Source organism: Nilaparvata lugens, chromosome 4, assembly GCF_014356525.2.
Source record: "Nilaparvata lugens isolate BPH chromosome 4, ASM1435652v1, whole genome shotgun sequence".
Classification (NCBI taxonomy): domain Eukaryota; kingdom Metazoa; phylum Arthropoda; class Insecta; order Hemiptera; family Delphacidae; genus Nilaparvata; species Nilaparvata lugens.
This window is the reverse complement of record NC_052507.1, coordinates 63,887,715-63,914,644: the sequence shown is the minus strand read 5'-3', so window position 1 is coordinate 63,914,644 and position 26,930 is coordinate 63,887,715. Positions and strand designations below refer to the sequence as shown.

At 32.9% G+C, this 26,930-nt stretch overlaps 2 protein-coding genes across 4 annotated transcripts in view; both read right to left on the bottom strand.

Annotated features, from left to right (window-relative positions):
• Positions 1–1,355: 1,355 nt before the first annotated feature.
• Positions 1,356–3,877, bottom strand: LOC120350904. The gene is made up of 2 exons (XM_039426164.1): positions 2,658–3,877; positions 1,356–1,484 (listed from the first exon to the last, which is right to left on the bottom strand). Exon 1 carries the CDS (start codon positions 3,855–3,857, stop codon positions 2,676–2,678), a length of 1,182 nt encoding a protein of 393 aa, XP_039282098.1. The 5' UTR covers positions 3,858–3,877; the 3' UTR covers positions 1,356–1,484; positions 2,658–2,675.
• Positions 3,878–21,148: 17,271 nt separating this feature from the next.
• Positions 21,149–26,930, bottom strand: part of LOC111064227 (eIF-2-alpha kinase GCN2) — a 61,176-nt gene continuing 55,394 nt past the window's right edge. For all 3 annotated transcript variants that reach the window (XM_039426163.1, XM_039426161.1, XM_039426162.1), the window contains 3 exons: positions 25,908–26,086; positions 24,182–24,415; positions 21,149–21,343 (listed from right to left, as the gene is read on the bottom strand). In XM_039426163.1, the coding sequence (XP_039282097.1) occupies positions 21,164–21,343; positions 24,182–24,415; positions 25,908–26,086 (593 nt within the window). In that variant the 3' untranslated portion in view covers positions 21,149–21,163. The remainder of the gene's footprint in view (positions 21,344–24,181; positions 24,416–25,907; positions 26,087–26,930) is intronic.

Sequence of the window (26,930 nt, the reverse complement as noted above, 5' to 3'; positions counted from 1 at the left end):
TACAGAAATATCAATAAACAACTGTGTAATAAATTAATTTATTTATTTTTTATTTATTTATTTTCATCCACTGACCACCTGATAAAGGGGTATAAGGATATGTCAATTTTTCATTAGTCAAACATAAAATGTTATCATCTACCTACGTAAACCTCCATTTTGAGGTTTATAATAATTTCTATACTCCTCCACTGAGTAAGCGCAAATGGACAGCAACTCTTTTTTTAATAAAAATCTGAAAACCTTTCCAGAAGTATCTTTTATGTGAGAGGGCAATATGTTGTACATCCGGATACCTGAACTTCTTACACCTCTCTCATACATAGCACTTTGATGAGCATCTTCTCTTAAATTATTTCTGAATCTGGTTGGATATTGATGAAATGTTTCGCCTGTATTTAATTCGTTTATGTGTTTCTTTATAAAGCAGACTGTTTCTAGGATATATTGACTTGGGAGTGGTAGAATACCAAGTGCTTTAAAGTAGGGCCGACAACTTGTTCTAATTGATTCTCCCATCATCACCCTCAATGCCCACTTCTGCAATCTGAACACTTCCACTACACTACTAGAATTTCCCCAAAAAATTATTCCATAGTTTAAATGGGAGTGGAACAAAGCGAAATACACACTCTTCAGAGCCATTGAATCAAGAGAAGTTTTCAGGTTTCTCAGAACAAAAATTGCTGAGATTAGTTTTGTTTTCAGGCTATCCAGATGGGGTCTCCAAGAAAGATCAGAGTCAATCACCACCCCAAGTACTCTTATACTATTTACAGATTCTATTTTATGACCATCAATTTTCAAGCTGCCTTCTTTAGTAGTTCGGAAAGGTATTTCTTTAGTTTTATCCTTATTCAAAATCAACATATTGGCTGATAGCCATTTTTGTAATTTAATAAGGGCTGTTTTGCTCTCTAGTTCAGCATTTGGCTGGCTATTGCTTTTCAGTAAGATGCTTACATCGTCCGCATACAAAACACTCCTAGCTGGATCAAGGTAGGAAGGCAAGTCATTTATATAGAGAACAAAAAGCAGGGGGCCGAGTACTGATCCCTGGGGGACCCCACTTCTTGTTCTCATCCAATCAGAATGATACTCATACAAGTGGGAGTCAATAACAACCTGCTGATACCTTTTATCAAAATATGAAAAGAACCATCTAAGGACAGCGCCATCAAATCCATACAGTTGCAGCTTGTTCATCATGATCTCAACATTTACCAGGTCGAAAGCTTATGAGAGATCTGCTATCAACCCATACACTTTCATTTTTTTATCCACAGATGACAATATTTCATCTACAACCGAGAAAAGTGCATCGTTTATTGAGAAACCTGGCCGGAAACCAAATTGATTAGATGACAACAAACCTATTTGACTCAGATACTCTCTCATTCTTTCAAGCACTACATATTCATAGATTTTTAGGAAAACAGGAGTGTTAGCGATAGGCCTATGGTTTTCTGGAAGCTCCTTTCTGCCTTTTTTATACATAGCACTTTGATGAGCATCTTCTCTTAAATTATTTCTGAATCTGGTTGGATATTGATGAAATGTTTCGCCTGTATTTAATTCGTTTATGTGTTTCTTTATAAAGCAGACTGTTTCTAGGATATATTGACTTGGGAGTGGTAGAATACCAAGTGCTTTAAAGTAGGGCCGACAACTTGTTCTAATTGATTCTCCCATCATCACCCTCAATGCCCACTTCTGCAATCTGAACACTTCCACTACACTACTAGAATTTCCCCAAAAAATTATTCCATAGTTTAAATGGGAGTGGAACAAAGCGAAATACACACTCTTCAGAGCCATTGAATCAAGAGAAGTTTTCAGGTTTCTCAGAACAAAAATTGCTGAGATTAGTTTTGTTTTCAGGCTATCCAGATGGGGTCTCCAAGAAAGATCAGAGTCAATCACCACCCCAAGTACTCTTATACTATTTACAGATTCTATTTTATGACCATCAATTTTCAAGCTGCCTTCTTTAGTAGTTCGGAAAGGTATTTCTTTAGTTTTATCCTTATTCAAAATCAACATATTGGCTGATAGCCATTTTTGTAATTTAATAAGGGCTGTTTTGCTCTCTAGTTCAGCATTTGGCTGGCTATTGCTTTTCAGTAAGATGCTTACATCGTCCGCATACAAAACACTCCTAGCTGGATCAAGGTAGGAAGGCAAGTCATTTATATAGAGAACAAAAAGCAGGGGGCCGAGTACTGATCCCTGGGGGACCCCACTTCTTGTTCTCATCCAATCAGAATGACACTCATATAAGTGGGAGTCAATAACAACCTGCTGATACCTTTTATCAAAATATGAAAAGAACCATCTAAGGACGGCGCCATCAAATCCATACAGTTGCAGCTTGTTCATCATGATCTCAACATTTACCAGGTCGAAAGCTTATGAGAGATCTGCTATCAACCCATACACTTTCATTTTTTTATCCACAGATGACAATATTTCATCTACAACCGAGAAAAGTGCATCGTTTATTGAGAAACCTGGCCGGAAACCAAATTGATTAGATGACAACAAACCTATTTGACTCAGATACTCTCTCATTCTTTCAAGCACTACATATTCATAGATTTTTAGGAAAACAGGAGTGTTAGCGATAGGCCTATGGTTTTCTGGAAGCTCCTTTCTGCCTTTTTTATAAGTAGGAATTATTTTTGAAAATTTGATATATTGAAACAATCGCAGGATTTTTTATTTTTTAAGGATTTAATTATTTCTTTTAATTCTTCACAACTTAAAGGCTTAAAGATTGAGAACCTCTGTTTACTTTTAAGATTCATATTGAATACTGAACGATAATCCCATATATCATTTTTTTCTAGGAGTGAATTTTGTATTTTTAATGGTGCATTAATAAAATAATTGTTCAATATATCAGCAGCCTCTTTTCCTCTTTTGATATTCCCTATTTCATTAGCAATGCACATATCTGAGGTTAATTCCTGGTTTTTCGCTGATTCAAGCCTAACAAACTTCCAGATAGCTCTAACTTGATTAGAAGAATTTTTTATATAAGCAGTGGCGGCCTTTTTTTTAGCAACTTTCAAAACTTTCTTATAGATACTTTTGTAAATTTTATAATATATTTCAAAGCTAAGGTATCTAAATCCTGTATTTGTTTTGATATAAATGAGAGAGTCATTAAAATATTGAGTTTTAACAAGACAATTCAGAGTTTTCATCCTATCACTGGATATTCTAATGCCAGGAGTAATCCAGGGAATCTGATCTCTCTTTCTTTCCCTGCTAACTGATTTCTCTGGAACTGAGCTGTTGCAATGGTTAATGTAGGAGCTCATGAAATTGTCAAACATATTTTCAACATTATTTGAATCATATACTGCATGCCAAGTCTCTTTTGATAGCCCGTCATTTAGAGCATTTATATTAGGTGTATCAATTACACGAAAACATTTCCTTTTCCCACATTTTGGTTTAACATATTTTTTATAATTTGATTTTGGTTTCTCTAATCCAAACTTAACACTACTTCCCTCATGATCCGTGAATGAGCAGGGAATTATTTCGCTGGAACACAGAGTTTGAGGATAATTGGATATAATATAATCAATTTCTGATGCTGTTTTTCTTGTGATACGTGTCGGGCCATCTGTCAACTTGTTCAATTTAAATGTGGATAATAGATTCTCAAATAACTTTTTATTTCTATCTTCTTTAAGAAAATCTATATTGAAATCGCCGCAAAGGCAAACCAATTTCCTCCTCTCTCTTATGACTCTAGAAAGGACTGACCTGAGAAGCTCGATGAACACTTCAAAATTTGAATTTGGGGCCCTATATATGTTCAAGAATACCATTTTGTGAGACATATCATTCAATTTGAGCTCTACTGCCGATATTTCAAAATGACTTTCTTCCGCCAATGCAACTAGATCTTCTCTACACTTGAAATGTTTTGTGGATTCTTCTCGTGTGAATATACATGAACCTCCTCGAATTTTGTTTTTTCTGCAATATTGTGACACAAGTCTATAACCAGGCAGTGATAAAACATTCAATTCACACTCAGTAAGCCAGTGCTCCGTCAAACACAAAACGTCGATATTTGAATTTTTATTCGAAAGCAGAATTTCCAGGTCTAACTTGGCATTCGAGAGGCCCTGACAATTTACATGGAAAACTTCACATCCTATAAAAAAGCACTATTTGACAGTACCGAAATATCTCTACCTTCTTGAGTCATCTGTGACATACTAGTATCTCCATTACCATGATTTGTACTCTTTGCTATTGAACTGCCTGTTACGTGCTCACGAATCAATTTCCGAAGTTTAGGCTTTCCTCTATTATTATTCAAATGCAGACCATGGCGAGTGAAATCAGCTATTTCAAAGTTTGCAAGCTCTAGCAATTGTACATCATTGATATGAGAGATTCGTTCAGACAGCCATGCATTCAATTTACCAACATTCTCATTCATGAGCGGTCTGTCGTATCGGTAAGGAACTGTCGAGATTGATACTTTAGTTTTCTTAGCTGTTTCCATGATTGGTTGCAAGTCAAGTTCAGTAGGCTGTTTTGTGTGACTCACTACGTCATTTGTTCCGGCAATTACAATAACTTTATCGTCAAAACTGAAATCTCTGGTCAATCTATTCATGTCATGTGTAACTGTCTTGAAATTCGCTCCTGGTCTCGCAACTACAGTTACTTCATAACCGTCATTCTCGAATTCACGATTTAGATCCCAACCTAAATCTCGTCCATGACTATCTGCCAAAACTAACACTCTTTTTTTGTGTTTCACTCTTCGTGCTCTTACGTTTGAGCGTTTATTAGTACTACAAGTCATATCTGTCAGTTTTTCATAATTATTTAAAATGTCAAATGAGTTTTTCGCTACAGTAATGGAGGAGTTCAATGAATGATTTGATAACGTATCACCTGGCCTATAAAAATTTCTTAGATCCTGGAGCTCAATTTCCATACATTTTTTCTCACTTTTCAGGGCAGTGTTTTCAACCTCCAAAACCTCTATGCTTACTTTCATTTGATCTAATATATTATTATTTTCCATCAGCTTCTTATCAGTTTCAATAGCATGTTCTATTGCATCGTTCCATTGCTGTTTCAAAGTTGCCATTTTATCCATCAAATCATTGATTTCTTTTCGCAATGATAGAACTGTCAAATCTTCATCGTTACGCATAGCATTCGAAATCGATTATGTTGGAGAACTCGTATTTATAGGGGTGCTACACGAGTTGTTTTTATTAAAGACTTCAGGATCAGCTGATGCTATCACTTCAGAATTTTCAACAGGCAAAATAGATTCGCTAAAAGCAGCAACATTATTATCATGAAAGGTTATTTCATTCAGCGATAACAAGCTATTATCAGTAGTCGAGATATCAGTGACTTTCGGTAAATGATCATTTATGGATCTCTCCATTACTGCAACATTGTCAGGAGATTTCCTATTTGAATCATTTAGAGATAATGAATTATCTTCCATAGCGCTGCCTGAGGTGTTAGGTGGATGATTATGCTTGCAGGTTGGAGTGGACTCAAGAGAATACGCTTGGTCTGTTTTTATTGAAATTTTGCATTCCTTTTTTAAACATCGCCAAATTATGTAACCCTGGGATGAAGTTCTATCTTTCCTAAATTTATATCCATCGAGAATCACCGCAGGATTACCCTTACTAGTTATGGCCTCTTGCAACTTCATCACAGAGTAAATCTCTAATATATCTATTAATAATATCAATTTAATTATTATTATCACTAATTTGAATGCTATTATTTTGAGCTACTTTTATTTAGTTATGTAGAAACCAGTTAATTTAGAATGAAATCGGGAAATAATTTGATTTATCTATTTTTAGCCTATCAAAAATTATAATTTTACAGAAAAAACCTGAAGAATTGACGTGAAAAATTGGGTTTACGTTCGTTCGATCAATTAGAACCTTAAAAACAAAAATGTTCAGAAAAGTTGTTAGGTTTTGTGGAAGAAGAACAAAAGAGGATTTTGTGAAGAGAAGGTGACAAGGAATATAAGGAATAATAAGATAGCTTACAAGGATAATCTACAGACCGGGAGAGGTTGAATTAATCGCTCAAAAACAGATAGACACAAATAAAAAACCCGAAAATGTTCAAAATCTACGGCATATAACAATTCAATGAAGAATTTGAAAATCTATTCAAGTTACTAGAGAGAGTGGCTTGTGTTGAATTCGCGTGTGCCCCGTCCCACCCCGGGCCAAAGGCGAATGTCACAGGGTGCAGTGTTTACAGATATTACACGGCAACCTGCTCATTCAACAATCCACTATACAGTGTATAGGTAGTCAAAATTATACGAACTGTAGTCGCAGCCTTGAGCTGATCAGACAGATATCTGTAGATAGTTAAGAAAACCAAATCAGGAAAGTGGAAGAAGGAAGTCAACGGTTCAGGATTGACAAGCAAAAAGCAACTATAGGCTCTATTATGAACTATTTATCATTATCCACTTATATTGTTTGAATTATTATATTCTCTTGTTTTTAGATATAACCGTTTGAAAGAAGGGAATTTGTGGAGAAATTAGAATTGAATATAATGTATAGTATTTTCAATCAACTAGGCTCTATTATGAACGATTTATAGTTATTTACTTATATTGAATTATTATAGTCTTTGTTTCAGATATTATAGAAAAACAATTATGAAGCTCAACTTATCAAAAGGGAAACTTATGGAAATGTTGTTTAACCACAGTTATTACTAATTTTGGTTTTTTTTTTATAATAGAAATGTTTAGAAGAGTGAAATTATTTAACAAAAGACAAATTTATCGAACAGTGTTCTAGAAATAATTTGACGTTACGGTACTTAATTTATGATTAATTAGAGAATTGAAATGCTGTAAGAAAAAAGGATTCGAAAATTGATGCTCAATTGAAGAGAAACTGTTATCTTTAGTGTTCACACCAATATCAATCGGAACCAACGATTCTTATCAAAACGATAAAGGCACACCCGAAAAACAAAACCAGTGATAAAGTAATATTATACTGAAAGGTAAATTTAAAAACTCCTTATCGGTCAACCTGTCTTCGAAAATCCCGTCACTCGCTCAAGAATCCAACCTCCAACTCCAATTGAGCTACTCCAGAAGGACATATAATAGAATACTTACAGTTTCCAGGATCAAAATATCTAAGTACACAACCAAGTAACACCTGAATAAAAACACCACTACTCTTTTGGAGACACAAAGATTAAATTTATCGAAAGTAAACACGATTTATTGTAGACACGATTTCACTACCAACTTCTCACTGCAGGCAGGTCTGCCCAATGACTCCTTGAAGGTGCAGACTTGGAAATGGTATCATTCTCTTCGTGATGATGTGTAGAAAGAGAATGTCTATGATGGTAATCTCAAAAATATTTGTCATCATAGGAAAATCTAAGATATTATTATTGACAGTCCAAAAAAGTGTCTGTCAATGATGAAGCCATTGTGGATTTTTCTATGAGGGCAAATATTTTTGAGATTGCCATCATAGACATTCTCTTTCTACACATTATTATTATTATTATTATTATTGAAAAATATTTTTTGTCTTAATAACTAAGTAGCCGTAGATCAATTCTGATCTCAAGACTAAAATAGTTACAATTCAAAGCAGAGACTCATTCACTCTTCTCCAGATCAGAGGCTTAGAAACTTACGTACAATATTAGTTGTACCAAGAACTGCTGCTTTCTGCATAATTATCATATGCCAGTTCTCCAACTGCAGTTGTTCCATTGCTTGTCTCCATTCTTTTGTGACCAGTCCATTGGCAGACACTACTATAGGGATTATCACCACCTTCCTTAATTTATTTATACTTATCTTTCAATTCAACTGACAGGGGTTGGTATTTTCTTTTCTTTTCGGCAATGGTACTCACACGATTCTCATCAAGGGGCACTGCCACATCAATTATGTAAGCCTCTTTATTCTTTCTGTCAAACAAGACGATGTCTGGCCTGTTAGCCTCCACTGCTCTGTCAGTTGTCATACAACAATCCCAAAGAAGTCTTCCCTTTTCACCATTCAAGACCATTTCTGGCTTACACTTGTAATAGGGCACCTCAATCGCTATCAACTCATATCTTTTCGCCATTGCCTGATGAACCACTTTGGCCACATTGTTGTGCCTCTGCAAATACTCTGTATTAGCTAGTAACGAGCAACCACCACAAATATGCTGTATCGATTTCCTGCAGAGCCGACAGCTACTATCCACTGTGAGTCACATCACATATCTTTTGTAAGCTCTAGTGCTGATTACCTGGTCCTGAAAGGCAAACATGAAACCTTCAGTCTCACCGAATATTCCACTAGTCTGCAACCATTCAATTGATTCTTTTCTGTCAACACAATCAGAATGAAGTGCTGCAGCAAATCTTCCATGCAGCTCTTTCTGCTTCCACGCTTCCAGCCTCTCTTCTACTGAGCTGGCTGTTAGCTGTTGGACTCCATGTGCCAGCTGCAATGGGCTGTACTTCCTGTCTACCAGACAAACGGCCTTTAGCAGACCACTGTTTGCATTCTGGAAGTATTTCCGCAGTCTGTCTTCCTGTTGACGACACAGTCTCCAATCTCAAGAGGTCTCTTATTATTATTATTATTATTATTATTATTATTATTATTATTATTATTATTATTATTATTATTATTATTATTATTATTATTATTATTATTATTATTATTATTATTATTATTATTATTATTATTATTATTATTATTATTATTATTATTATTATTATTATTATTATTATTATTATTATTATTATTATTATTATTATTATTATTATTATTATTATTATTATTATTATTATTATTATTATTATTATTATTATTATTATTATTATTATTATTATTATTATTATTATTATTATTATTATTATTATTATTATTATTATTATTATTATTATTATTATTATTATTATTATTATTATTATTATTATTATTATTATTATTATTATTATTATTATTATTATTATTATTATTATTATTATTATTATTATTATTATTATTATTATTATTATTATTATTATTATTATTATTATTATTATTATTATTATTATTATTATTATTATTATTATTATTATTATTATTATTATTATTATTATTATTATTATTATTATTATTATTATTATTATTATTATTATTATTATTATTATTATTATTATTATTATTATTATTATTATTATTATTATTATTATTATTATTATTATTATTATTATTATTATTATTATTATTATTATTATTATTATTATTATTATTATTATTATTATTATTATTATTATTATTATTATTATTATTATTATTATTATTATTATTATTATTATTATTATTATTATTATTATTATTATTATTATTATTATTATTATTATTATTATTATTATTATTATTATTATTATTATTATTATTATTATTATTATTATTATTATTATTATTATTATTATTATTATTATTATTATTATTATTATTATTATTATTATTATTATTATTATTATTATTATTATTATTATTATTATTATTATTATTATTATTATTATTATTATTATTATTATTATTATTATTATTATTATTATTATTATTATTATTATTATTATTATTATTATTATTATTATTATTATTATTATTATTATTATTATTATTATTATTATTATTATTATTATTATTATTATTATTATTATTATTATTATTATTATTATTATTATTATTATTATTATTATTATTATTATTATTATTATTATTATTATTATTATTATTATTATTATTATTATTATTATTATTATTATTATTATTATTATTATTATTATTATTATTATTATTATTATTATTATGAAATCGATTTAAACGCTCATCTACATCAATTGAATAAACTCATTCCACTTTCAGAGAGAACAAACATAATCATAGGCAATATTCCGTATCGATACGATAGCACGTTTAACATTAACAATGAAGTGTAAAAGAGTACGGAATTTCACCCGAGATCGATTCATTTTCATCTCTCTTGGAATTTGCAATTGTTTTTCAGTGATTCTTACTTGTGCTGACAAATTTACTGATTCTACATAAATATTCTATATTCAAAAGCTATACTTCATGTCATTAATATTTCAATGAACATTGCAGTTCATAGACCATCTATTACTTCAATAATACTGTATTTATTTTTTTTATTTAAAAAAAATTATAATACAACATGTTTTTGAACTATTCTAAATTTTATTCCAGGAAGATGTGAGAGAATGAAAGAATGGTGTTTGCACTGCATTTGGTTTGGCAAACCTTCCAAAACCTTATAGAAGGATTAATTTGGCGGTGCAATCCATTAAGAAGGCACTGGAATTATACCCGAATTTTCTTAACCATTATGTTGGTGTGATCTACTATCGCTATATGAAGGTCAGTAGGATTCATTCTATAATAATTCATTTATTTATTCAATCATACTACAGGCTTAAGCCCGAAACAGATGTCGTCCAAATATCACTGCCAAAACATTGAATGACGTCCTCCAGATTTACTACACTCCAAAAATAAATGAAAACAAATAATATTAATAACAACTTACTACTAACAAGATTTCAATGTATGACTAAATCTATATAGATGACTGACTTTATAATTCCATGGTCCTGGGTTCGAACACAGGCCCGTCCAAAATATTTTTTTCCTGTTCAAGATGGGCACGTTAAGCCGTCGGTTCCAGCTGCTAAAACAGTCGATAGGTCATGCTAGATGCCATTGAATTAATGAGATTACCCGAAAACTCACAGCCGGCCAGGTCACTCAATATTCATTACAGTATATTTTTAATTCAAATTGTCAGCTTTTCTCTTGAATACACATCGATGCTTCCCACTCAAACCAGGCTGCCAGTTCCAAGTAAATTTATTCTAGTCTTCTCCATTCGATACCAAATCACTTTCACAAAAATCTGGTGTGGTACACTCACACAACTTTCCTTGCTTATTGATCTATAAGCCTCATTCTTAAACAAGGATAATCATTATTTCGGGGAATAACATTATGCCGATTGGCGGCTAAATAATTAAAACTATGATTATACTATTGTTATTGTGTTCAGAGTACATTTTCCTTTGTTTGAATATTATGAAATTTGAGGATATTTTAAAAGTTGTCTAAACAGCTGTTCTACAAATAAAATATCGACATGTGTTCTTTTGAATAAACTGCTCTACTTACCTACCTCACGCACGAAAAGGAGGTTACAAAGTAAATTTTTCAAGGATGGAGTGGACCCCCTGTTAATTTCTCAGGGAGGAGACTCATGCCAGTTAATAGAGCTGATATATAACTATACAGGGTATGGAATTTGAAAAAAAATCGGTCAAATCATTTTTGAGAAAATCGTGATAGAAATTTAACAAAATCCATTCTTCTTAGGAATATTACGGAGCTCCTGCAATTTTCCCAGAAATGAGACTCATGTTAGTTGATAGGGCTTATAAATAGCTATCTAGGGTATAAATTTGAAGAAAATCGTTAGAGCCGTTTTCGAGAAAACCGTGAAAAATATGGTTTTTTAGGCATTATCCGCCATTTTGAATTGAATTCTATTGAATTTCTTACTGTCGGATCGTTATGGTATAAGGACCTTAAGTTTAAAATTTCAAGTCAATCGGTTTATTAGGAATGGAGTTATCGTGTTCACAGACACACACACATCATGTTTTTGGACTCAGGGGACCTTGAAACGTATAGAAAACATGAAATTAGGATACCTTAATTTTTTTGGAAAGTAATAATCAGTTCAGAATTAAGGTGAGGTAGGAGTTGTTGCAGGTTTGTCCTTATTCCAGTGAGGAATTCTTTTTGCATTATGGAATGCAAAGATTGACGACTTTATAATTGACAAATCCTTATACCCCTTTCATAGGTGGTCAGTGGGATGAAAAATGAAATGAAATACTTTCCTTACCTGTGGTAATAGGGCAAGGAAAGTAAAAATGCATGCATTTACTATATTATATTCCCAATGCTGGGTTTACATTAGTTCTATACGCACTAATAAATGTTCTGGCAACTAGAGAAATCACCATTGAATTCAAAAGTGTTTGAGACACATGCATTGTTCAACTATTATGGAGTACCAACAGGTAGCGCCAAGCGCGGAGGTTGCTTGGACTCCACCCCGACCCCTCTACAATCATAAAAGGCAATTGGGCAGGCGAAGCTAACCCACCTCACTGGGGGTAACCTATACCGCGAGTATAAAATATTATCTCTTCATTCTGTATTAATTAAGAATTGATTGGAATTTTTAAAACAATTTATGTTGAAAAGTAGTTCAGTGGTATAGACATTGCAAGATGAGAAGGCAATCTGCCCAGTGTGCTAAAATTGCGTCGGTACCAACATCCAATAGGAAAAATTTGTTTAAAGAATCAACTATTTAGTCCCTCTTGCTAAGAACTGGAAGTGTTTTTACAGTTATGTTCGTGTTATAATTCTATAAAGAAAGTTGTCTTTATAAGCAAACCATGGTAAGCCAGTCTTTATAAATTGAAAATGCTCCTTTGTCTAAATACATTCTGATTTATTATAATTTTTAACATCCCACAGGAGCTGTACGAGAAAACAAAAACTGCTAGTAACGCGGAAATAATACAAGCGATAAAGAACTGGCTGCGCACTGCGCCACAGCGAGCAAAAAGCAGGGGGCCGAGTACTGATCCCTGGGGGACCCCACTTCTTGTTCTCATCCAATCAGAATGACACTCATATAAGTGGGAGTCAATAACAACCTGCTGATACCTTTTATCAAAATATGAAAAGAACCATCTAAGGACGGCGCCATCAAATCCATACAGTTGCAGCTTGTTCATCATGATCTCAACATTTACCAGGTCGAAAGCTTATGAGAGATCTGCTATCAACCCATACACTTTCATTTTTTTATCCACAGATGACAATATTTCATCTACAACCGAGAAAAGTGCATCGTTTATTGAGAAACCTGGCCGGAAACCAAATTGATTAGATGACAACAAACCTATTTGACTCAGATACTCTCTCATTCTTTCAAGCACTACATATTCATAGATTTTTAGGAAAACAGGAGTGTTAGCGATAGGCCTATGGTTTTCTGGAAGCTCCTTTCTGCCTTTTTTATAAGTAGGAATTATTTTTGAAAATTTGATATATTGAAACAATCGCAGGATTTTTTATTTTTTAAGGATTTAATTATTTCTTTTAATTCTTCACAACTTAAAGGCTTAAAGATTGAGAACCTCTGTTTACTTTTAAGATTCATATTGAATACTGAACGATAATCCCATATATCATTTTTTTCTAGGAGTGAATTTTGTATTTTTAATGGTGCATTAATAAAATAATTGTTCAATATATCAGCAGCCTCTTTTCCTCTTTTGATATTCCCTATTTCATTAGCAATGCACATATCTGAGGTTAATTCCTGGTTTTTCGCTGATTCAAGCCTAACAAACTTCCAGATAGCTCTAACTTGATTAGAAGAATTTTTTATATAAGCAGTGGCGGCCTTTTTTTTAGCAACTTTCAAAACTTTCTTATAGATACTTTTGTAAATTTTATAATATATTTCAAAGCTAAGGTATCTAAATCCTGTATTTGTTTTGATATAAATGAGAGAGTCATTAAAATATTGAGTTTTAACAAGACAATTCAGAGTTTTCATCCTATCACTGGATATTCTAATGCCAGGAGTAATCCAGGGAATCTGATCTCTCTTTCTTTCCCTGCTAACTGATTTCTCTGGAACTGAGCTGTTGCAATGGTTAATGTAGGAGCTCATGAAATTGTCAAACATATTTTCAACATTATTTGAATCATATACTGCATGCCAAGTCTCTTTTGATAGCCCGTCATTTAGAGCATTTATATTAGGTGTATCAATTACACGAAAACATTTCCTTTTCCCACATTTTGGTTTAACATATTTTTTATAATTTGATTTTGGTTTCTCTAATCCAAACTTAACACTACTTCCCTCATGATCCGTGAATGAGCAGGGAATTATTTCGCTGGAACACAGAGTTTGAGGATAATTGGATATAATATAATCAATTTCTGATGCTGTTTTTCTTGTGATACGTGTCGGGCCATCTGTCAACTTGTTCAATTTAAATGTGGATAATAGATTCTCAAATAACTTTTTATTTCTATCTTCTTTAAGAAAATCTATATTGAAATCGCCGCAAAGGCAAACCAATTTCCTCCTCTCTCTTATGACTCTAGAAAGGACTGACCTGAGAAGCTCGATGAACACTTCAAAATTTGAATTTGGGGCCCTATATATGTTCAAGAATACCATTTTGTGAGACATATCATTCAATTTGAGCTCTACTGCCGATATTTCAAAATGACTTTCTTCCGCCAATGCAACTAGATCTTCTCTACACTTGAAATGTTTTGTGGATTCTTCTCGTGTGAATATACATGAACCTCCTCGAATTTTGTTTTTTCTGCAATATTGTGACACAAGTCTATAACCAGGCAGTGATAAAACATTCAATTCACACTCAGTAAGCCAGTGCTCCGTCAAACACAAAACGTCGATATTTGAATTTTTATTCGAAAGCAGAATTTCCAGGTCTAACTTGGCATTCGAGAGGCCCTGACAATTTACATGGAAAACTTCACATCCTATAAAAAAAGCACTATTTGACAGTACCGAAATATCTCTACCTTCTTGAGTCATCTGTGACATACTAGTATCTCCATTACCATGATTTGTACTCTTTGCTATTGAACTGCCTGTTACGTGCTCACGAATCAATTTCCGAAGTTTAGGCTTTCCTCTATTGATATTCCCTATTTCATTAGCAATGCACATATCTGAGGTTAATTCCTGGTTTTTCGCTGATTCAAGCCTAACAAACTTCCAGATAGCTCTAACTTGATTAGAAGAATTTTTATATAAGCAGTGGCGGCCTTTTTTTTAGCAACTTTCAAAACTTTCTTATAGATACTTTTGTAAATTTTATAATATATTTCAAAGCTAAGGTATCTAAATCCTGTATTTGTTTTGATATAAATGAGAGAGTCATTAAAATATTGAGTTTTAACAAGACAATTCAGAGTTTTCATCCTATCACTGGATATTCTAATGCCAGGAGTAATCCAGGGAATCTGATCTCTCTTTCTTTCCCTGCTAACTGATTTCTCTGGAACTGAGCTGTTGCAATGGTTAATGTAGGAGCTCATGAAATTGTCAAACATATTTTCAACATTATTTGAATCATATACTGCATGCCAAGTCTCTTTTGATAGCCCGTCATTTAGAGCATTTATATTAGGTGTATCAATTACACGAAAACATTTCCTTTTCCCACATTTTGGTTTAACATATTTTTTATAATTTGATTTTGGTTTCTCTAATCCAAACTTAACACTACTTCCCTCATGATCCGTGAATGAGCAGGGAATTATTTCGCTGGAACACAGAGTTTGAGGATAATTGGATATAATATAATCAATTTCTGATGCTGTTTTTCTTGTGATACGTGTCGGGCCATCTGTCAACTTGTTCAATTTAAATGTGGATAATAGATTCTCAAATAACTTTTTATTTCTATCTTCTTTAAGAAAATCTATATTGAAATCGCCGCAAAGGCAAACCAATTTCCTCCTCTCTCTTATGACTCTAGAAAGGACTGACCTGAGAAGCTCGATGAACACTTCAAAATTTGAATTTGGGGCCCTATATATGTTCAAGAATACCATTTTGTGAGACATATCATTCAATTTGAGCTCTACTGCCGATATTTCAAAATGACTTTCTTCCGCCAATGCAACTAGATCTTCTCTACACTTGAAATGTTTTGTGGATTCTTCTCGTGTGAATATACATGAACCTCCTCGAATTTTGTTTTTTCTGCAATATTGTGACACAAGTCTATAACCAGGCAGTGATAAAACATTCAATTCACACTCAGTAAGCCAGTGCTCCGTCAAACACAAAACGTCGATATTTGAATTTTTATTCGAAAGCAGAATTTCCAGGTCTAACTTGGCATTCGAGAGGCCCTGACAATTTACATGGAAAACTTCACATCCTATAAAAAAAGCACTATTTGACAGTACCGAAATATCTCTACCTTCTTGAGTCATCTGTGACATACTAGTATCTCCATTACCATGATTTGTACTCTTTGCTATTGAACTGCCTGTTACGTGCTCACGAATCAATTTCCGAAGTTTAGGCTTTCCTCTATTATTATTCAAATGCAGACCATGGCGAGTGAAATCAGCTATTTCAAAGTTTGCAAGCTCTAGCAATTGTACATCATTGATATGAGAGATTCGTTCAGACAGCCATGCATTCAATTTACCAACATTCTCATTCATGAGCGGTCTGTCGTATCGGTAAGGAACTGTCGAGATTGATACTTTAGTTTTCTTAGCTGTTTCCATGATTGGTTGCAAGTCAAGTTCAGTAGGCTGTTTTGTGTGACTCACTACGTCATTTGTTCCGGCAATTACAATAACTTTATCGTCAAAACTGAAATCTCTGGTCAATCTATTCATGTCATGTGTAACTGTCTTGAAATTCGCTCCTGGTCTCGCAACTACAGTTACTTCATAACCGTCATTCTCGAATTCACGATTTAGATCCCAACCTAAATCTCGTCCATGACTATCTGCCAAAACTAACACTCTTTTTTGTGTTTCACTCTTCGTGCTCTTACGTTTGAGCGTTTATTAGTACTACAAGTCATATCTGTCAGTTTTTCATAATTATTTAAAATGTCAAATGAGTTTTTCGCTACAGTAATGGAGGAGTTCAATGAATGATTTGATAACGTATCACCTGGCCTATAAAAATTTCTTAGATCCTGGAGCTCAATTTCCATACATTTTTTCTCACTTTTCAGGGCAGTGTTTTCAACCTCCAAAACCTCTATGCTTACTTTCATTTGATCTAATATATTATTATTTTCCATCAGCTTCTTATCAGTTTCAATAGCATGTTCTATTGCATCGTTCCATTGCTGTTTCAAAGTTGCCATTTTATCCATCAAATCATTGATTTCTTTTCGCAATGATAGAACTGTCAAATCTTCATCGTTACGCATAGCATTCGAAATCGATTATGTTGGAGAACTCGTATTTATAGGGGTGCTACACGAGTTGTTTTTATTAAAGACTTCAGGATCAGCTGATGCTATCACTTCAGAATTTTCAACAGGCAAAATAGATTCGCTAAAAGCAGCAACATTATTATCATGAAAGGTTATTTCATTCAGCGATAACAAGCTATTATCAGTAGTCGAGATATCAGTGACTTTCGGTAAATGATCATTTATGGATCTCTCCATTACTGCAACATTGTCAGGAGATTTCCTATTTGAATCATTTAGAGATAATGAATTATCTTCCATAGCGCTGCCTGAGGTGTTAGGTGGATGATTATGCTTGCAGGTTGGAGTGGACTCAAGAGAATACGCTTGGTCTGTTTTTATTGAAATTTTGCATTCCTTTTTTAAACATCGCCAAATTATGTAACCCTGGGATGAAGTTCTATCTTTCCTAAATTTATATCCATCGAGAATCACCGCAGGATTACCCTTACTAGTTATGGCCTCTTGCAACTTCATCACAGAGTAAATCTCTAATATATCTATTAATAATATCAATTTAATTATTATTATCACTAATTTGAATGCTATTATTTTGAGCTACTTTTATTTAGTTATGTAGAAACCAGTTAATTTAGAATGAAATCGGGAAATAATTTGATTTATCTATTTTTAGCCTATCAAAAATTATAATTTTACAGAAAAAACCTGAAGAATTGACGTGAAAAATTGGGTTTACGTTCGTTCGATCAATTAGAACCTTAAAAACAAAAATGTTCAGAAAAGTTGTTAGGTTTTGTGGAAGAAGAACAAAAGAGGATTTTGTGAAGAGAAGGTGACAAGGAATATAAGGAATAATAAGATAGCTTACAAGGATAATCTACAGACCGGGAGAGGTTGAATTAATCGCTCAAAAACAGATAGACACAAATAAAAAACCCGAAAATGTTCAAAATCTACGGCATATAACAATTCAATGAAGAATTTGAAAATCTATTCAAGTTACTAGAGAGAGTGGCTTGTGTTGAATTCGCGTGTGCCCCGTCCCACCCCGGGCCAAAGGCGAATGTCACAGGGTGCAGTGTTTACAGATATTACACGGCAACCTGCTCATTCAACAATCCACTATACAGTGTATAGGTAGTCAAAATTATACGAACTGTAGTCGCAGCCTTGAGCTGATCAGACAGATATCTGTAGATAGTTAAGAAAACCAAATCAGGAAAGTGGAAGAAGGAAGTCAACGGTTCAGGATTGACAAGCAAAAAGCAACTATAGGCTCTATTATGAACTATTTATCATTATCCACTTATATTGTTTGAATTATTATATTCTCTTGTTTTTAGATATAACCGTTTGAAAGAAGGGAATTTGTGGAGAAATTAGAATTGAATATAATGTATAGTATTTTCAATCAACTAGGCTCTATTATGAACGATTTATAGTTATTTACTTATATTGAATTATTATAGTCTTTGTTTCAGATATTATAGAAAAACAATTATGAAGCTCAACTTATCAAAAGGGAAACTTATGGAAATGTTGTTTAACCACAGTTATTACTAATTTGAATGCTATTATTTTGAGCTACTTTTATTTAGTTATGTAGAAACCAGTTAATTTAGAATGAAATCGGGAAATAATTTGATTTATCTATTTTTAGCCTATCAAAAATTATAATTTTACAGAAAAAACCTGAAGAATTGACGTGAAAAATTGGGTTTACGTTCGTTCGATCAATTAGAACCTTAAAAACAAAAATGTTCAGAAAAGTTGTTAGGTTTTGTGGAAGAAGAACAAAAGAGGATTTTGTGAAGAGAAGGTGACAAGGAATATAAGGAATAATAAGATAGCTTACAAGGATAATCTACAGACCGGGAGAGGTTGAATTAATCGCTCAAAAACAGATAGACACAAATAAAAAACCCGAAAATGTTCAAAATCTACGGCATATAACAATTCAATGAAGAATTTGAAAATCTATTCAAGTTACTAGAGAGAGTGGCTTGTGTTGAATTCGCGTGTGCCCCGTCCCACCCCGGGCCAAAGGCGAATGTCACAGGGTGCAGTGTTTACAGATATTACACGGCAACCTGCTCATTCAACAATCCACTATACAGTGTATAGGTAGTCAAAATTATACGAACTGTAGTCGCAGCCTTGAGCTGATCAGACAGATATCTGTAGATAGTTAAGAAAACCAAATCAGGAAAGTGGAAGAAGGAAGTCAACGGTTCAGGATTGACAAGCAAAAAGCAACTATAGGCTCTATTATGAACTATTTATCATTATCCACTTATATTGTTTGAATTATTATATTCTCTTGTTTTTAGATATAACCGTTTGAAAGAAGGGAATTTGTGGAGAAATTAGAATTGAATATAATGTATAGTATTTTCAATCAACCCTAGAATACTAATCATGCGTGAATTTTACGCATGACTTCATTGAATCAAAAATCCCTCCACACCCTCAAGGAATTTACAACCAGGCGTGTAGCAGTGCTTCAAAGAACCATTCATACTTTAATTTGCATTAAAAGAGAAGCCAGATATCTTTCACATTGGAAACTGTAACTGATTTGTGGTGAGCACCGAATAAAAATGTACCCAGGATGTCATCAATCCTATTATATTAAGCGAGTAATTTCTGTATATATTTATTTATATGGTTATGTGGTTATATGATTATCTGGTTATGTGGTTATATGGGTATATATTTATGTTCAACGGATCTCGAAAACGGCTCTAACGATTTTAACATTAGAACAGTAGAAAAATCAACAAATAATGTGCAGAGAAAACACTGTAAAATAAAAATAAAGGAAATTAAATTATATTAAACCGTTATATTCAATGTAAAACAATATTCTCTCTTAATCCACTCTTTCAAGCTCTTTTTACTAATTTTGAAATCCAAATCAGAAGGTATCTCATTGATCAGTTTACTGCTTGTGTAAATTAGCTGCCTTCTGATCAATGAAAGTCTTGTAGAATGAACTTGATATTTTTGTTACACCCGGTCTGAAATGATTTGAAGTATTTCATTAAGACTTTGACATATAGTTGTCTCACAGTAAAAACATCAAAATTCAGAAAAAATAGATTAGTTGGGTATAACCTTGGTTTATTTAATAGTTTTTATTATATTTTTTTGAATGATGAATAGATTTTGGATGTGTACATCATATGCAGCACCCCATATCATTAATCCATATTCAAATTCAAATTCTTTATTCTGCCTGACATTTTTTACAATGTATAAGCTCGTCTAAAAAAATACAGTGTACATAATAAGATACATAACACAATATCAAGAATAACAATAGTTCAGAGTATGTATATACAAGTAGGCTAACAGGGAGATTGACAAGAATAGTAACACTGATATTGTAAAACTGATTGAAGTATGGCATAATAAACTGTTTTCAAATTATTTATATTCAATATTTTGTTTAGTTTATAGAATTTATAAGATATATATTTCAGTTTTTTACACAGATAATATATGTGAGATTGCCATTTCAAGTTTTCATCTATTATTACTCCAAGATATTTAGTATTATTTACTTTTTCTATTCCTGGGCAGTTACATATTGAATGATTTGAACAAAGTGAATGCAGTTTTAGCTTGAAACGATTTTCTGGTTTTTCAGTTGTATTTGGTGAAAATGTTATATATTTTGTTTTATTTACATTAAGACTCATGGTATTCATGTCAAGCCATCTTTTGACTGTCAATATATAGGCCTAACCTTCTGTATCGCTGAACAAGCACCGCCAGTCAGCACTGGTGAAGATTTTTGCTGTATCATCCGCAAAAGACACAATCCTGCCATCTTTCAATTTTAATTTTGAAAGATCATTCACATAAATGAGAAATAAAACAGGTGACAAGACCGTACCCTGTGGTAATCCATAAGATGTGAGGTTAAGGATGCTTTTCTGTGAATTTAAGGTCAATATTTTGGGATCTATCCTTTAAAGAGATATAATTCAATCTCATTGTTATGAAATCTTAAATTGTTTCATATCAAAATTGGTACATACCTGAGCCGATGTATCATGGAGTCATACCGTCCGCCGGCTGCGATGACACATCGCTCAGTGCGCCCCTGTTTGCCTCTCTGATCCCACACCACTTGGAACACAACCCCCGAGTAGTCTCGCAGCTCGTGAATCAGACCCAGGCTTACAACCACTGACCACTGCAATCAATCAACTTTATTGACAAATAAACAAGAAACAAGAAGAGAAAAGATTTATAATAAGTTTTAAACCTCTTGAAAAAGTATTCAAAGAAGATTTTTTTTCACAAACTAGATGAGTATCTTTTAAGAAACTCTTATTGAGTATTGAGGAGTTTTTTGAGCTCTCCATATTTCTGCAGTGCTTAGTTACAATTTATTGGAATATGTAATTGCTATAAATATACCGACATTGTTTGTTGATATAATATTTATCTGCTTCTGTGTATGGAAAATGTATGTATAATCAAAAATATCGGGGCATCGAGCTTCGCTCGTTATTTATTTATTTACTTTTCATAAACCGAACACAATTATTATATTCTCGATGTTATTCTCAAGAGTTGTATGTATGTATTTAAAAATTATGTTTCCCAAACAGGTTTTTACCTTTGGGCTTTATTGTTTTCAAGGATATTTATATATTTTTGTTTTGTAAAATTGTATTGACAATAAAGAAGTTTCAAATCAAATCAATTATTTAAAATGATTGGGGAAGTACTAACAGGCACAGTCCAAAACTTTTTCTTTCCCGAATTTTGATTTATACCCTATAAATAGTCCAGAAAGTAGGTTATGTTCCATACACTTGAATTCAGGTTCAATTTTCTTTTCAAACATTCAAAAACAAAAAGTTTATAATTTAGATTATATACAAACCAAATTGAATAACAAAATAACACTCACTAATCACTTAAAATTGTCAAATAAAGATCAACTTTGAAAATATGATATACTCTAGCTTAGGAGAATTATCATGTCATGTCAACAAATCAAATTATGTTGATCAAATCGATTAAATGTCTAGCTAGATGAAATTTCTTGCTGATTGATTATGATTACACAGCTGAAAATAATTCTGTCTCTATCCCACACAGGCACACGAATCTTCTGTTATCGAGAGACGACGAAATTATCATCTGTTTTCCAAGGATGAATAATTATCCTTTTAGTGTCGTTCAGCGAGTTTTCCAAAGAATGAGACCAAGTAGTGCAATCGAATTTTTATATCATAGATCTACTATGTTCCAAATCGTTAGAGCCGTTTTCGAGATCCGTTGAACATGAATAACCAGATATAAAAATAACCATATATAAATATACAGAAATTGCTCGCTTAATATAATAGGATAATAAAGTGAAGGATAATAGGATATTAGTTCAGCAGAAAAGAGCACTGAAAATAATAATGAATATTAAAAGGAGGGACTCTGTGAAACAAATTTTCTATCACCTAGGCATATTGACAGACTATGGGCTATATATTTTTGATGTCATAATGTACTTTAAAAAATTCATTGATTTAGAAAAGAGAAGTAGTATTTAACATGCTTATAATACTAGATCAGAAAGAATCGTACAGAGACATAATTTAGAATTTCTCAAAATGGAGACAACTTTCATGGGATATAGATATTTTACCCCGAAATTTAAAGTTCATAGAGGAGTTAACGATTTTTAGAGCTAAGCTGAAGAAATATCTGATAGGATTGTCCTTATATTCATTTGAAGAATTTTTACAGATTTGATTATGATGAATTTCTTATTGACTGTTTTGTTATTTTATTTTGTCTCTCATCTGCAAGCTTGGTTAAGCTTAATCAAGCTTACACTTGCACATATACACAATCAATGTGATCATACCCTTACACTACTCGTGCTGAATTTTGAACTAAACGAAACGAGAAATTATTAATTGAATGGTCCATATGAATAAAACCAGAGCAAATGCTCATGAGCAAGAGCATGGAGCAAAAGGTTATGCTCATGAGCAAAAGGTAGAAGCAAAAGCATTTAGCCTAAAGCAAAGCTTCTTTTAGCCTAAAGAGGGATGCACTGTGGTTTTTTCTGTTACATGCTTAATATTATTATCTATGTTCAATTATTATGCTTAAGGTATGTATTTGTATTACCAATTGTAATGTTCAACCATTATGTTTAATGTATGTATGTATTTGCTCATTTTTATATGAATAAGCTTTACCTTATACTCTTACCTTATGCTCCTGAACTCTGGAGCAAATGCTCACGTATTTTAAAGATTTTTCATCAACTGATTCGCTTTTGTAGCCTTACTTTGTTTTTATAGCTCACGGAAGCGCTAAATATGCAAGTAGAGGGCACCGCTTGTGTTTGCGTCGTCGGCTTTGTTTTCTATTTATGAATAGTTTTAGGTTAGTTGAGTTTAGAATTTTTAAATGAAAGCATGAAAAAATGGCATTCATCTCTATAATAATCTTCAGCATATTCTTATGATATCAATAGCCTTCTTATAATCGTCTACACTCTCCATCTTCTTAAATGCCTATTTCCTATTTTGTGATGGCTATCTTTTGTATTTATTCTTTTGTAGGAATAATGGTGATATATATCATGGTTGAATCTGAAAATAATTTTATAGTTCTCAACTATTGGTTGTGATCGTATCTGGTATAGTTTTCTCTTTCTCATACGAATTAGTTGAGCCATTTTTTACTATGAGCAAAAGGTGATAAGCTGCTCTAGACTAGACTCACCTTTTTGAAGCATTTGCTTCAAAAGTTGAGCAAATGCTCTAGTTTATTCAAACAATTTTGAGTATAAGCTTTTACTTTTGAGCAAATGCTAAAACTATTTTTTTGATGAGCATGAGCAAAAGGTTTTGCTCACGTTTATTAATAGAAAATGAAGCAAATGCTCCAAATTTTAGAAGTATAAGCAAATGCTCAACTTTATTCATATGGCCCATTGAATCTCACTCCAAAATTAGCATTGGTATTATTACCTCTATATGTTGACCTTGGTGAAACAGGTACTAACCTCAACTCCCAGCAACCCGATATACTCAATCAGCTGTTTGAGATGCAGCAGTCCTTGCTGACAGACCGACTTGGCCTTTTTCTGCACGAGGGGACGCAGCCACGCAGACAACCGCTCGTAGGAATCCTCCTTGGTCAACAGGGAGATCAGCATCGCCACAGTCTGTTCAGCCAGATCACTGCCGATCAGTGCCGACTCAGCCGATGCGCGACTGCTGCTACCTCCTTCCTGCAGCTGGAAAATAACCAATGCCAACAATGCTGGAAAAACAATGCCAAATTCAAATGCCACAGTTGGATTGAATAAAATTTTATAATAATAATACTGAGGGTGATGCCTCACCTGAAACTCTCAGGCTTGTGCGTGGGTAATGAGTGAGAGGGATGATGATGAGAGATGAAGACTACTTTTGAGGTAGTCCGGACCGACGAATTATCGTCTCCTCCGAAATACGGTGGTTAATTTGAATTAAGTTTTAGTACCTATTTATAGGCATTTATTAATAGAATTCTAAACGATTAGTTTCAATTGCTTCCATCAATGAACTTCAAATTGTCAACTCATATCCTTTGTGCCATTATACAAATTTAGTTCATTGGCCAACGAAATTGACTCATTTCTTTGTCCTTTTTACTTTCCTTGCCCCATTACCATAGGAAAGTAAGGAGAGTATTGCTTTGCGAAAAAAATTAAAGTACCTTAATTTCGAAACGTTTCAAGGTCCCCTGAGTCCAAAAAAGTGATTTTTGGGTGTTGGTGTATATATATATATATATATATGAGTGTATGTGTGTCTGTGTACACGATATCTCATCTCCCAATTAACAGAATGACTTGAAATTTGGAACTTAAGGTACATACAATATAAGGATCCGACACGAACAATTTCGATCAAATGCAATTCAAGATTGTGGCTGAAATGGCGAAAATGTTGTCAAAAACACGGTTTTTCGCGATTTTCTCGAAAACGGCTCCAACGATTTTGATCAGCTCTATCAACTGCCACAAGTCCCATATATGTAAAAATTTCAGGAGCTTCGCAACATCTATGCAAAGTTTGATTTAGATTCCCAATTATCAGGCTTCAGATACAATCTCAACAAAAAAATTCAAGTGGAAAAGATTGATACTGAAAATCTCTACAATAAATTAATGTTCAGTAACATTTTCATCTAAAATTGAAAATAAGCTCGAAATTCGATAAAATGTGATTATCCAATTGCAAACTGTTGGCAACTGTTGATTCTATTAAAATGATTCACTATGAAGAGATAGCAGACCTCGTGTGTTACCAGCGTTATTGTCCTGTCACCAGCTGGCTCAGATCTTTGAATAGTAGACTTGAGATGCGCGTGAACACTAGTGTCAGGTGATCAATTTCCATAACGGCAAGGGAAGTTGTGTGAGTGCGCCACACCAGATTTTTGAGGATATAACTGGATAACATTGGAAGTGCATAAGAGGAGATTTTATCCATTTAGTAATTTATCATTTTAAAAACACATCCGCTAGAATATTAAGGAATGCAATTGACAACCCAATGCAACGTGAATTATTTCTATAGATTTTCACTGCTTTCAATAGAATAGCGGCATTTTGAGCGAATTCTGCAGCTCGGGGGGCCCACTAGTTGAAGTAATATATTGCTGTCAGAAGTCTTGTTTTTGTGAAGTACTCTAAAACAGCAAATGGCAGAAAACTGAAACATTGTGTGCATTTCTGATACCTTGGTTTTGGCGAGGAGCGAACACACTCTCTCATGACTCGAGTAGTCGATGCCACAGTGGAGCAACACAGCTGTGACGAGGCACATGTGGTTCAGTCTTATGAAGCAACTGCCGGATCTAGTACCCACTATTTGTCTAGCGGCAAACAACAACTCCGCTTCGGCGGCCGCCAATGTCGCTGACAACAAAAAGCAATTCAATTTTAACGATAATCCAAATTTAATTCTGTAATTCACCCAGAAAACTTCTGATACTGCAAATATTGACAAAAGGGTGAACAGCTAGTTGTCAATATTTGCAGTAGCAGAAGTCTTCGGGGTGAATTACAGCATTTAATTAGGATTTTCGTTAAGAATAAGAATAAGAATAAGAATGTTTTTATTCCTTTAGTGCATACAAACAATGCTATCGGAAACGTCAAAATAAACATTATAAATACATCATAATAAAATAACAGAATAATAGAATATAAGTATCATTCCATTCAGGACACAAACAATGCTATTGGAAACCTCTATTTAAGGTTTCCTCCATATATGTCAATAAAACAATAATATCAAGAGTAAAATAATCCAACGTACATAATGCATCATTTAAATATAAACACATAAAAATATAAAAGACTACAGAGTACTATCACGTATGGTTTCCAAAAATGATTCTCTACTGGCAGCTGGAGGAAATCAGAAAGCGAGTATAGTGGGAACTGTAAGAGAAGGTTTTCAAGTTTTTGTCGGAATACTGTTAAAGGCAAGTTTCTGGCTGAGTCTGGCAGAATATTAAAAAGTTTCATGGATACATGATTAGGACTAGTTAATACTTTTTTCAGTCTTGTGTAAGGTACATCTATTTTTGTCTTATTTCGTGTATTATGGCTGTGGATGTCAACTCTGCATCTATATGATCCTATATCCTTCTTTACTTGAAGTAGGAGTTTGAAAGCTACCATACTGTAAACTGTCATAACTTTTTCCTTTATAAATAATGGCTTGCAATGCTCCAAATACGCTGCACCTGATATA